The 13,896-nt window shown below is 35.0% G+C and overlaps 1 protein-coding gene across 1 annotated transcript in view; it reads left to right on the top strand.

Moving 5' to 3' along the window:
* The first annotated feature begins 443 nt into the window (after positions 1-443).
* The window catches only part of Hr83 (Hormone receptor 83), a 36,129-nt gene continuing 22,676 nt past the window's right edge, over positions 444-13,896 (top strand). Inside the window, exons 1-2 of the mRNA XM_069830085.1 lie at positions 444-447; positions 3,566-3,706. Coding sequence (XP_069686186.1) covers positions 444-447; positions 3,566-3,706 — 145 coding nt within the window. The remainder of the gene's footprint in view (positions 448-3,565; positions 3,707-13,896) is intronic.

Below are 13,896 nucleotides of genomic sequence, written 5' to 3'. Positions count from 1 at the left end.
ATGCATTTCTTCGTAAGAAAAGTGTATTGTGGATGTTGATTGAAGACTCCACCTTTGTCACTTGCGAGGCATAAAGATTTTTATGTCGACCAATGGGCAGACACTGGACAGATAATGCTGTATATTTCGACCGCTTTTAAAGGCGCTGTCTATGACGGTTATCTGCGGTTAAGCAATTGAATATCGTTCAGTTTGGTTCTATCGTGACATTTAGAATATTTTATCTTTTTTCTGTACATAACCGTAATTAGATTGTAAAATCAGACAAATTACGCTTATTTTATTTGATATTAATAATATTATAGTTGCTTTTCTAATATCGTGTGTTTAGCAATTTAATAGTAATAGAATATCGGTATCAGTTTTGCAGTTTATGTGTCAACATTAAGCAGGAAAATATAAAGAAATTAATTCAGAGACTACAAAACAAAAGATTTATATAAATGGGTGAGTACATTTTCCACCTGGAGCATGAACGTTTTTATTGTTTTCGTGATGATTTAAGTTATATCTCTTTGAGCCCGTTTACTATCAGTTGTACAAGGTTCAGCAGAAACAATAAAATTAGCACTTTAATTGAAAAAAAGTATTCAATACTTGAATAAACAGAATTTCTTATGTAAAGAATTTTGTTTCAGTTATTTTTTTAAATAACTGTATATAGGTGAGCTCCTCCAGATCTCACATAAATCTCTTCATGTCGCATTACACTATCCATTACTTTCCGCAGCATGCTTTGAGGGATCTGTAGAATTTCGGCCCAAATTCTCTCATTGAAATCTTTAATTGTTTCATCTCGATGTTGGTACAGATTTCACTTTAGATAATCCCACAGGAAGAATTCGTATGCTGATAAATCCGGAGACCGCGGAGGCCAGGCTACGATACCAAAACGAGAAATGACATGTCCCGGGTGCAGTATGCACGAAGTTCCCTGCCGTGTGTACGGTAGCACCAACTTGTTGAAACAATTTTAGATGTGGTTCAATACGACGAAGTTCAACTCACAGAAAGTCTTAGCATCGTCTCATAACGATCAGTTGTTATTGTCATTGCCTCACCATTACAATTGTCACAAAAGTAAGGACTGAGAATTGGAAACGCACAAACTTTACTGCTGTTACTTTCTTCGCTGAGCGGAGATCTTTCATGAAAAGTACGTGGATTTTATTGTGCCCTGTATCTGAAATTTTGTTTTGTAACATGCCCATTCAAGTGGAAATGGGCATCTTTGTCATGATTAATGTACTCAGAAACTGTTCATGTGTGTTTATCAACTCGATCCGTTCATTTAGATTACGAAGAAGTAATTCCTGTATCATTTGCAATTCGAATGGGTGAAAGTGTAAATCGAGAACATTTCTAACCGAAATGGCGAACTGGAGACCGGCAATATTCACACTTTTTCCACATTTTCTGGAGTACGCATTGTTCGAGGACGACCAGGTCTACAAATACTAGAGTTTCTGTCCCACAAAAGAGTTTACTACAGTTATAATTTACTACATCATACTTACAAATTACCAGTGAAGTTTCATTATTGTTCCACGAAAGTACTGGTACTTGTAATTTACCAGTGAATTGTGGAGTATACCCTACCAATAAAAGGAGACAGATACTAGTGTTATTTTTCATAATATTGAGATATATTTTGATAAATATGGTCATCTACATTAAAAGTAATTTCTCTAGTAGGCAGCATTCAAATACTAGAATTTCTGTTCCACGAAAGAGTTTACTACAGTTGTAATTTACTATTCCATACTTACAAATTACCAGTGAAATTTCATTATTATGTTCCACAGTATTTGTAAATTACCAGTGAATTGTGAAGTACTCTCTACCAATGAAAGGAGGCTAATACTCGTGATATTTTTCTTAACATTAAGGTTTATTTTGATAAATATGGTCATCTACTGTACATTACAAGTACTTTCTCTAGTAAGTAGAATACAAATACAATAGTTTCTATTCCACAAGAGAGTGTTATACAGTTGTAATTTACTACTCATACTTACAAATTACCAATGACGTTTCATTATTATGTTCCACAAAAGTAGGCCTACTAGTACTTGTAACTTACCAGTGAATTGTGAAGCATTCTCTACTTATGAGAGGAGACTAATACTAATGTTATTTTTCATAATATTAAGATATACTTTGATAAATATGTGATCTAGAATATCTTTTCTTGGTTAAATTTTCTTCAAAAGAAACAATTTCGTCTCCTTTTAATATCATTTTAATAATTTTGCTATGTTTGCAATTTCGTAACAATTAGTTTGCTAGATGAGAATAGTTATTAATGGAAACTGTCGGCTAATATGGAAAACTATCGAGGAGCATATGTGAGGATCGCGGAAGGGCACGATAATAATAAGAAAGCAATAGGTCTATTTCAGTATCAAATAAATAAATTAAAATACAACCATTTACAGAAGAAATCCTCTTTTCTCTAATGACCAATAATTCAACAAAAAATCCTCCTATTTTTTACTTTAATAACATGTTACTAGTCAGCGATGTAGGCCTATGTAAAGGAGGGGGAAAGGAACTGGCCATCCTACCCCATTATCTCCTACCTCAGTTGCCTCATGAGCGATGCCTTATTGGTGTCACTCATGAGGTTTAAATCTGTCTTCGGACAGTTGACTATACAAAAATAAGAGATATGTTAATTTTAATTTCATGTAATTCATGATTAGGAGCTTTAATAGGATTAGAAATTAACATGAATAGCAATCTCGTATGTCAAAAAATTAAATTTTACAAGATAGTGAAAAAACATTTGAATATCTTTAAAACTAACAAATGTCTGGCATAAAAGGATATTTAAATTTTTCTTGTGAAGTTCATAGTCTATCCAGGCCTTCAGCTAAACAAGATGTTTTTGCAAGATATTCGAGAAAATTTCTGTGTTAGAAATCAAATGAAGTCTTATTTTGTTAATATTTTTTATATAAGTTACGAGGTTGCTGTTTAACACCATCGATATTATAACATATTCCCTTAATATCAATCATAAAAATTACCATAAATATTACAGTACTAAGAAACTTTGCTGTATAACGTACCTTAAAATACGACATTGCAATTAAGGAGACAAACATAACCTAATTCGAAGAATGAAACACAAAGATAAAGAGCTGTTTGATTCTACGACGTGGTATGTTACTGATATGATGTCTCTTGTAATAATTTACTAATAATGTAAAGACACTTTAATTCTTCCGTGGAACAGAAACATGCAACTCCATATCTTACAACAACTTTCATCAGCCATTTGTACAACACCATATCGATGTGGAATAGGCCCTTGGAGGCTTGTTGTCGACGGATGATGTAGTTGTCCTAGTTGTATTAGCGCAATTCAGAATGGTTTGAAGTGTTGAAACGTGTTCATTTCGTTCGATGTCAAAACGACGTCTAAAAGCACGTTGTGTTGCTGTAGCTGAATCGTCATTCTTAAAAAAAAAGTTTCTATAGCAAACGCTTTATGTTCTCTCGACCAATGTTCCATCATAACCAGGCAGCGGATAATCCTCTGACTTCTACAAACTTGCAGGCCGCACCCTGCCGGTGCCCGTGGCGTGCCGTGTGTGTGGGGACAAGAGCTTCGGAAAGCACTACGGCGTGTATTGCTGCGACGGCTGCTCCTGCTTCTTCAAACGCAGCATCCGACGCAAGATGCTCTACACTTGTATCGGTACGCACTACTGTCATTTCATTCTTTCTAGGAGACTTACTATCATCAGAGGGAGCTGATTTTTATGTGTTAAAAAATTTAAATATATTTATTTTCTATGTGCTAAAAAGTACGAAAATATTTGTTAAAATGAAAAAAAATATATATATATTTTTTTAATATGACAAAAATACCTTACTTAACTTGGGGGAAAAAAAATTACTAGGTACTCACCAACCACACTTGAATGCTAGTAGTTGGCCGAGAATTGCCTGAACAACGACTTATACTGTGAAAACGATCATTCCACATCACAGGATGTCAGACATGCATTTTTAAAGAAAGAAATGTCACAAACACAAACACCGTTAATTTCACCTACAGGCACACCCTCCAATACTTGAGCAACTTTACACATTTTTTTTTATATCCACTGTTTTTCCCAAACCCATTCTGGAATTTGTCCCTTAGTAATTGTGCTTCTGAACCTGGTAGCTAGTCTAGTGTAATTTCCACTGCACGCACCTCCCTGTTTCAGACAGCAGGTTTTTGGATGTTTCGAGTTTTTTATGGTGTCTCACAAAAAGCTTAGATTTGCTAATACGAAAGCCAAATCGTTTTTTAAACAACCATTTTTCAGTATATCTTGAAGGATATAAATTGACGAAGCCCGGTAATTGGGAATCACAACAAGACGTATTGCCTCATTTGATGGACATTAGCGAGAGGCGAGAAATTTGTTTAAATTTAACAATGTTCATACCCGAGCTCTTATCTGTTGTGTTTCACAAACAAAGCGTGGAATGAAATCATCTTAAACAACAATAAACATTCCTAATTATGTGTTGCAAGATCTCTCCTCCTTGTCCATGTTAATTTATTCTCTAATAATAACACTGATATGCTGCCTAGCAGTTCTCAGAACTTGAGGCGATACAATTACAAAAATGGATGACGGATACACCACACAGCGCTTAGAAACGCGAAGCAACCAAGAATTCTTAAAAAGTTAACGTAGGTACATCTGAGTGATATAATTGATTTTGTTTTAAAATATTTGAAATTTCTTGTAAAAAATGATTTAAGTAAAAAAACTCCAAGATTTGTGTGTTTATAAAAGATTTCCTGAAAATATGTATTTACATAATTTTTTCGTGAAAATATGTGTTTTATGTGAAATAAAATTCTGGTTTTAAACTTGAACCTTCATGTTCGGAATTTTTAACTTTGTTAATTGTGTTTTATCACACGCAAAAAGAATATGTAATTACATAGGAATCCGCTCCTTAATCATCACTAGGTCCCGAACTCTTATATAGCTTCGTACTGTAAAATACGTGCTTAAAACTGTAGGCAACTGTCGAAATATAGTATATAGGCCTAATTAAATATTAAATGATAAACAAAGGAACGCCATTTCGTAGCACTTTATAAAACCGCTTAGATAACCCACAGAAAAAAGGAGACGGGAACAATTACAATGAGCCACAGTAATGTGTACATAAACCGTTTTACTACAAATTTGGTCCACCTAAAATACTAATTTTTACTGTACGGAAGACTCGGCTAATTCCGCAATATTAAGAAGTAAATCTATCATATTTTTATCAAAATGTTTATTGAAAAATATTATCAAGGTATGTACGAAACCTTTCATTACCAAATGAGATAAAGAGACCTATTAAAATGCGAATATATTTAGTTGTACATACATTACAGTTGAAAAAGAACAACTCGGGTAATTCCGCAACAGTGCGGATAAATCCGCAATAGGACTTGGCTAATTCCGCAGTAGTAAATAATTATGAAATACATTATGAAAGTAACATAAAAAGGAGAATTTATATGTAACAATGTTCACTTTATTCACAGCTGTGTAGCAAAACACGAAAAACAGCCAACTTTCGATGTTTCATTGTATTGCCGACAGAGGTGTCGAGCAATATCCTTGATTTTTTCTATAGCACTGCAGAGGACAGCCTGTTGACAGCCTCTCAAAACTTAAATTCACTCTATTGTAAAGCCGCAGTAAAATAATTTATACACTACTGCGGAATTACCCGTACTGCGGAATTAGCCGAGTTTCCCCTATCTGTATTGTATTTTTCGTCCAGGGAAAATATTTGTTTTTACAAAAACACTAGTCTTTTATGAGTGTTTTTGCAAAAAAAAAAAAAAAAAAACTAGTAGGCCACTAACGTAGCTCAGGAGCGAGTTTGCCCGCTCTGTTCCGGAGTTGCGCTCGGACGTGAGTTCGATTCCCTCTTGGGCTGATTACCTAGCTGGTCTTTTTTCGAGCTTTTCCTCAACCGTAAGGCAAAGTTCAGGTAATCTACAGCAAATGCTCTGCCTCATCTCGCCAAATACCATCTCGTTATCACTAAATAACCTAGCAGTTGATATAGCGTCGTTAGATAAGCAAGCAAAAAAAGACGAGTAGGTCTATTTTCTCTAGATCAAAAATATAATACAAATAGTGTAAGAATGATCTTGCATTTTGCCGTGGACTTCTTCGATTTTCTAGGTTATCCAGTAATTTTAGCAAGTGCTGCCAAATGGCGTTCCTGTGCTTCTCACTATAGGCCTATAAGTAAAATATCTTAATTCAACTAAGTATTTTAATAACGATAACTTTAGAGGCATTCATTCTTGCTGATTGCATCGCTTAACAGAGACAGGTGCACACGAAAAGATAATATGTAAAATATCTATATCTGAAACTTCAGAGTGCTATTGGCCCAGGACATTTAGTGTGTGATTAAAAAATCCCGTAGATAGAGATGTGCGAAGTAATAATTTCAAATGTGCAAAAAGATGTACAGCAATGGGTATTAAATTTTAATGAGAAAAAATCGAGAAAGCAATGTTTCCAAGGTGACGCAGTGAAATGATAGAATTCAAGAATACATTGCTTTAATGTTTTTAGTAATAATGCATTGTTTTTGTTGGTATGGAAATGTCAAAATCTGTCTTAAATTCCGTTGAATTGGTGAAATTTTCAAAGAAAACATAATAGCTGAAATTATACAACTAACATAGAAGAAAAAACCCATGCTTCAGTACAGGGACAACCTCTACCATTATTATTCACGTAATTTAAGTGGAAACACAAAATATGGAGACAGTTATGATAGAAAGGTCCGCAATACTCGATGGATGACGACTGCTGATTTGAAGAGAATTGTGATTAAGAAAGAATCACATCCACCATATCGTCGAGCTGCATGTTGAACACAATACGAAGACGTGTCCAGACCAATCTTAATTGGATCATTTTCAACTTGACCTTCTTGAAAGTGAGAATTTTAGATGTTGGGGCATATTAAATTAAAGATTGAATGTTTTTAAGTCTAGCTACCTACCCAGACTGCACATTTTAAATTTGGATTTTATGTTATTGGACATTTTCCTCATTTGGAACTTTTATTTATCTGGATCAGAGTTGACAAGGTAATTTAATCATTAAGTTTCTTACATAAAATACACGTAATTTACTAGTAATTTGTTTGGCGTAGAAAACCAGTTTCTTACACAAACGTAGAATACCATTTTTTTCATGTATTACTAATATAAAAACATTTTTAATTTCACTGTATTTTAAACTCTGATTTTCTTATATATTTCAGCACGGAATCGTTATAATTTTTAAAATTATTTATAGGCTATAGTCAGCTATTCACATATCAAAAAGAGATATACCTGTTCTTACAGTTGTTTTAAATTGAGAAAAAAATGATGTTACATACTTACTTAGGCCTATGGCTTTTAAGGAACCCGGAGGTTTATTGCCGCCCTCCCATAAGCCCGCCATCGGTCCCTATCCTGAGTAAGATTAATTCAGTCTCTACTACATATCATAACCCATCTCCCTCAAATCCATTTTAATATTATCCTCCCATCTACATCTCGGCCTCCCCAGAGTTCTTTTTCCCTCCGGTCTCCCAAGTAACACTCTATATGTATTTCTGGATTCTCCCATGAGTGCTACATGCCTTGCCTATCTCAAACGTCTGGATTCAATGTTCCTAATTATGTTAGGTGAAGAACAGAATGCGTGCAGTTGTGCGTTGTGTAACTTTCGGTGTTACATACTGTACTTCTTGCACTAATACTGTAATGTATATAATGACAACTTTACAGTGTTTGGATTTAATTTAAAAATTTAACACCTTTAAATTCCTCGAGTGTAATTACTTTCATATGTGTAGAAAAGAAACACATGTAATTGTTATACCTAAAAGAAAAAACTACTGATCGAACAGAACGCTTAAGTAGGTATTTTAACTAGCGGGTCCGGGCTCGAATACTAGTTGGGACAAGTTACCTGGTTGAGGTTTATTGCAGGGTTTTCAAATGCTTGGTAGCTTTCATCGCTGGCCCTTGAGTTCAATATCAATAGAGACCGGATATTAAAGAGAAAATTTTTCATCAAAAAGGACAAAAAAAGGGAAAGTTATAGCAAAAAAAACCTTTAAAAAGGACTATATTACTCCCCAAAACACACTTCAGCACAATCATGGACATACATGACATAAACAATCTTACATTTATCTCTTCACAACACAAGGAAAGTGTTGTATTTGATATACGTAACAAGGACTTCAAAAAGGACTAGGCCTATATTACTCCCTCAAAGGATGCTATTTTAATTGAAAACACACTTCAGCACATTCATGGATATGCATAACACACACAAGCTTATATTTATCTCTTCACAACATAAGGAAAGTGTTGTATTTTACCACATTCAACATTTCAGTATGTTTCAATATGATTCTGCCTCTTTGAATGCAGAATGTCTTTATAAACAGAAAATGACCGCTCAACATCAACCAGAGGTAAAAATGTTATTTTTGTCCTGAACTCTAAATCAGCACACTTTATTAGTTTTTAAATGTTTGGAATCAGAAGAAGAACGATATTTATTTTCGCTTGCTCACGAAGTTATAGGCCTATCGGGAAAAAAAAAATATAGGAAAATTATCTAAATGTTTGCGATATTCTGTCAAAAATGGACAAAAATAAGAGATGTTTTAAAAAAAGGGGGAAAATGGGAATTTGGACTAAAAAAGGAAAAAAAAAAAAAGAAGTGAAAACCACATAATTTGGTCGGTGGAAGATAGTTTTGAACATCGTAATTAATTATTTCATGTTTCGTGTTGAAATAAAAAAGGGATTCCCTTTAAAATCCGGTCTCTAATTTATCACCTTCATCATCTTCACCCAGTCTGCCTACTTCCAAACTCATGTGTGATCCTATCGTACGGTGCTAACAGAATTCGATCTAATGGGTGCCCCAACCTCAGAACAAGATTCATCATAATCGTCAGAAAGCAGGCAAAACCGCAAATGACTACACGTCAATATGCACTACGTTGAAAAAAAAAACAAGTTATTTTTAAATGTAGCTGATTTTATATCCAACTGAAAATGTTACTGCTTAAGACTTCGTCATTATTTTAATTGTCACTGAAAAAACTGTTGTTATACACATTAGCTGTTTATAATTATCACGCTTACAAATCCTTAATCAGACTATACTCATCACTGGTATGATCTTGTAACTTAAGTTCGTAATATAGCCTACTTTGCATACATTTTATCTTTCCACGCTCGCATGTGTGCAGCTGCTCTGTGCACTGCCGATTCCTCTCTACATTCGCGAGCGTGGAAAGCTAAAATGTATGCGTTAGTCTCCTGAATCCTAAGAGTATAGTATACTATACCATACTTCATACATTATGATATAGCTGTGCAGAGACCCGAAGTATAGTATAATATACCTGCATTTGTGTCCTGCAGAATTTTTTCAGCATTTTCAGTATTTTACCTGAAGTGTAGAATTATATTGAACTTTAAAAATAAAACAGCAAATGTCTCAGGACTCAAGATATTATATTATTTGAAGTAGGCTAGATTCTTGGAAAGTTCGAAACTGAGCCACTTTCTTGTGATATTACGGACAAAGGATCAATGAGATAAAAGTCTTTCAATCGAGCTGAAGATAATGGGATGTTAAGTAACTTAGAAGCAACTTGTGAGAACTTGTTATGTTGCCGTTCTTTCTTTGCTGATCACATTAACAAAAGCAAACACGCGAGTCACGATACATAATGTTATTATGATGTGGATGTAACAATTTGTAATGTGTAATAAAGGTTAAATTCACTTTAAAATCCTGAAGAAAAAATCTGTATTTAAAGCCATCATGTTTTCTGTCATACATAATAACAATAACCATTGCAAAAAGGATGCAGTCTTTTAATGTTTTTCTTTTTCTAATTTTATTTACGTATTTATATTTCCTATATATTTTACGCGTTTTATACGTAATTGCACAGTCCTAGTCTGAGCTTTAGTACATTATGGAAATTTTCACATGCTTTGGACATTTCAGTAGACCTGTTGGACCATGTGGAACGATGTGATCGAAGAGATTGAAAGAATACAGAATCCACCAAAAAAATGTATACTCTCTTTAAGGAACGAAAACTATTTATTATGTGTTTGTCTTACATTTAAATACGGATAACACATGTAGTACTGTCTTCAGTTAAGAACATGGTTACTTTAGATGTTCAAAATGTTCGCCGTTGGCGGCCAGACAAATAACGCAACGACGAGCGGTCGCCGCAGCTACTTCGGTCAATGTTTCAGTGGAGATCGCTGCACATGCCGCTGTAATCTCCTGGCGAATGTCCTCCAGAGTGCGCGGCTTACATCGATAGACTTGATCTTTCACAGTTCCCCACAAGTAAAAAATCCATAGGGGTTAGATCTGGCGACCGTGAGGGAAACTCAATAGGCCCCCTTCGTCCAATCCAATGTCTCTGCAGATTGTCATCTAGGAAAGCTCGTACGGATAGGTGGTAGTGAGGTAGCGCCCCGTCCTGTTGGTAGAAGACTTCATCTTCAGCTCCATAAAGCGCACATACATCTGGTAAAATTGATGTGCGTAACATTTCGAGGTCCACTTCTCCAGTGACAGTATCATCAAAGAAAAAGGGTCCTACTAAGCCCCTAGATGATAGTCTACACCACACATGAACCCCTGGTAGGTTGACCGCCTTATCCACATGAACATGCGGATTTTCCGGTGCCCAGTAGACGCAGTTATACCGATTCACTGTTCCATTAAGTTTAAACTGGGCCTCATCAGACCACACTATCTTCGTCACAAATTTTTCGTCTTCAGTTACCATTCGCTGATACCATTCGCAAAATTGCATTCGAAGATCAGGATTGTCATCATTAATCGCGTGCAGTGATCGTGGGATGTAAACTTTCCACTTAGAAGCTTTCAGAATTCGTCGTACACTTGTACTGCTAATCCCCAATTCACATGCACATTGCGTAGCAGACCTTGTGGAGAAGTAACAAACCTTTCCAACACAAGAGCCGACGAAGCAGGACTTGCAGCTGTACGCGGTCTTCCCGATCTTACTTTATGAATATCACAAATCGTTCCATGCGTCTCAAATTTGTCAATAATGAGTTTAATTGTTAGGCGGGTTGAGGGTTCTGTTTCGTACTCCTGCTTCCACTGACGCTGCACTTCAACTCATAAACCACTTCAGAATGCACTTTCGCTGCTCGAACGTCAAGCGTGCTCCAGCCATTTTGTTTTCTCACTATCATGATGAAAGTACCGACGTTTGTTGAGCGAAAGACATACTCGTAATTAAAATCAATGAACAATGTCAATGTCCCGATAAGGTCAGACAAAGAGTGTATACATTTTTTTGGCGGACTCTGTAATAAATAAATATTATCTTCCACAAAATGAGTAGACTAATATTGGATAATATTACTTCACCGATATTACAATAGTTTAACAAAATATAGCACGCTGAAGAATAAATAATATAATATAAAAATACAATAAAATAAAATATCGCACGGTAAATGCTGTGATAACTTATGCCAGTATTTTTGTTAATTTTCTAAACGACTATCAATTTAAGTTTAAAATATTCGTGTCTAAAGCATTCATTTGAAGACAGATTTCTGCATGCAATATTATAGGTCTTAATTTGACATATTTTTGAAATCATACGGTCCATCTCGTTCCGTTTGTCGCTTTATTTAGCATACAAAATTTAACAAATACAATAGAGTCGATTGAACAAAACGTAATGTTTTTTCTACCATAGTGTGTAAAGTTGCATTTTACCCACTGTTATCATTGTGTAAAGTGAGCCTTTAAAACACTAGTGCCTAAAAAAAGTAAGTAATCACTTTAGCCACTGCCAAAGAAAATGCGATATTCAATGTACAAACTTCATTCAGTAAGAAATTAATGCATTACCTCGATATTTCATTACTTAAATATTACACGTAACACAAATAAGTAACAAATTTAACATTCATATTTACATTATTCTTAAGTTACATGTAGTACTCACTGTAACAAGATTTTATCATTCAACTGTTCCTAACCGCTTTGTTGATTATATGGCCGGTTCAGACGACCATGAAATCGTGATCATGAATAAAACAGGCTGCATTTCCATGGATACTTGCTTCTTAATAATTCTGAGTTTAGATGGCCATGGCACTGTGATCTTATAACCTCTCCAACTTGAAATACTTATTTAATGTAAATTTATGCTATCATAGAAAAGCATTATATGACAGACATTCGTAAAGTTATCTTATTTGCGAAACTCGGCTACTCGTGCTTAAAAAAAGACCTTCACAAACCTTTTTTTTACTTGGTCATTTAACGACGCTGTATCAACTATGAGGTTATTTAGCGTCGATGGGATTTGTGATAACGAAATTATATTTAGACGAGATGAGACCGAGGATTCGCCATAGATTACCTGATATTTGCCGTACGATTAGGAAAACCTCGAAAAAACCCAACCAGATAATCAGCCCAAGCGGGAATCGAATCCGCGCCCGAGCGCAACTGTGGATCGGCCGGCAAGTGTCTTAGCCAACTGAGCTAAGCCAGTGGATTTTTCGAACTTATCTCATAAATAACTAATGTGTTACTCTCTTTTATCAAATAAAGATATATGGGAAATCCCTGTTATTATTCGGTTGAGAAGCTTTTGTCGTCTAGTCTGCTGTCAAAAAATCTGGAAGTTAGAATTTATAAAACAGTTATATTACCGGTTGTCTGCATGGTTGTGAAACTTGGACTCTTACTTTGAGAGAGGAACATAGGTTAAGGGTATTTGAGAATAAGGTACTTAGAAAAATATTTGGAGCTAAGAGGGATGAAGTTACAGGAGAATGGAGAAAGTTACACAACGCAGAACTGCACGCATTGTATTCTTCACCTGACATAATTAGGAACATTAAATCCAGACGTATGGGATGGGCAGGGCATGCAGCACGTATGGGCCAATCCAGAAATACATATAGAGTGTTAGTTGGGAGACCGGAGGGAAAAAGACCTTTAGGGAGGCCGAGACGTAGATGGGGGGATAATATTAAAATGGATTTGAGGGAGGTGAGATATGATCATAGAGAATGGATTAATCTTCCTCAGGATAGGGACCAAAGGCTGGCTTATGTGAGGGCGGAAATGAACCTCCGGGTTCCTTAAAAGCCAGTAAGTAAGTAAGTAAGTAAGTAAGCATGTTGATATAATAACCAAGATAAGACAGAAAAAATATACTTAGGACAGAAATAAACTTGTTTTACAATACATGGTACATATAAAACAGGGAAGTGTGTCATAAATTTTTTAATTCTGGACCTGAAAATTGCATTGCTTAAAGTAGTCAATTCTGAATGAAATTTTATTATCGAATTATATAGACTGGACCATAATTTGTACTGTGTAGTAAAGCAGCACATGTGAAATATTTAGGTTCAACTAAATTAAGAATTTCATTTCGTCTTTTATTATGATCATGTGGCTGAGCTACAAATTTCATTCTATTTTTATGATAGAATTTCATTAAAGAGTGTTTATAAATTTGGTCAATTCTGAAAACATTCAATTCGGAATGGATCAAATTTGTTGGATAATCCAATCGTCTTTTCAAACAAATTTTGATTGTACGTTTTTGCAACACAATTAGAGGAAGAAGAGCAGTTTTTGTAATGCCTCCCCATCCAGTTATAACATATTGGATAACAGATTCAACTATAGCCAAATAAACCAAACGTAATACATGAGTAGGCAAGTAATGGCGAAGGTTTACAAATTTGTAAATTGTTTTACGGATCCTGTTACATAAAAAGGTGATTTG

This window comes from Periplaneta americana, chromosome 7 (assembly GCF_040183065.1).
Source record: "Periplaneta americana isolate PAMFEO1 chromosome 7, P.americana_PAMFEO1_priV1, whole genome shotgun sequence".
Taxonomy (NCBI): domain Eukaryota; kingdom Metazoa; phylum Arthropoda; class Insecta; order Blattodea; family Blattidae; genus Periplaneta; species Periplaneta americana.
This window is presented reverse-complemented; position numbering and strand designations above follow the sequence as displayed.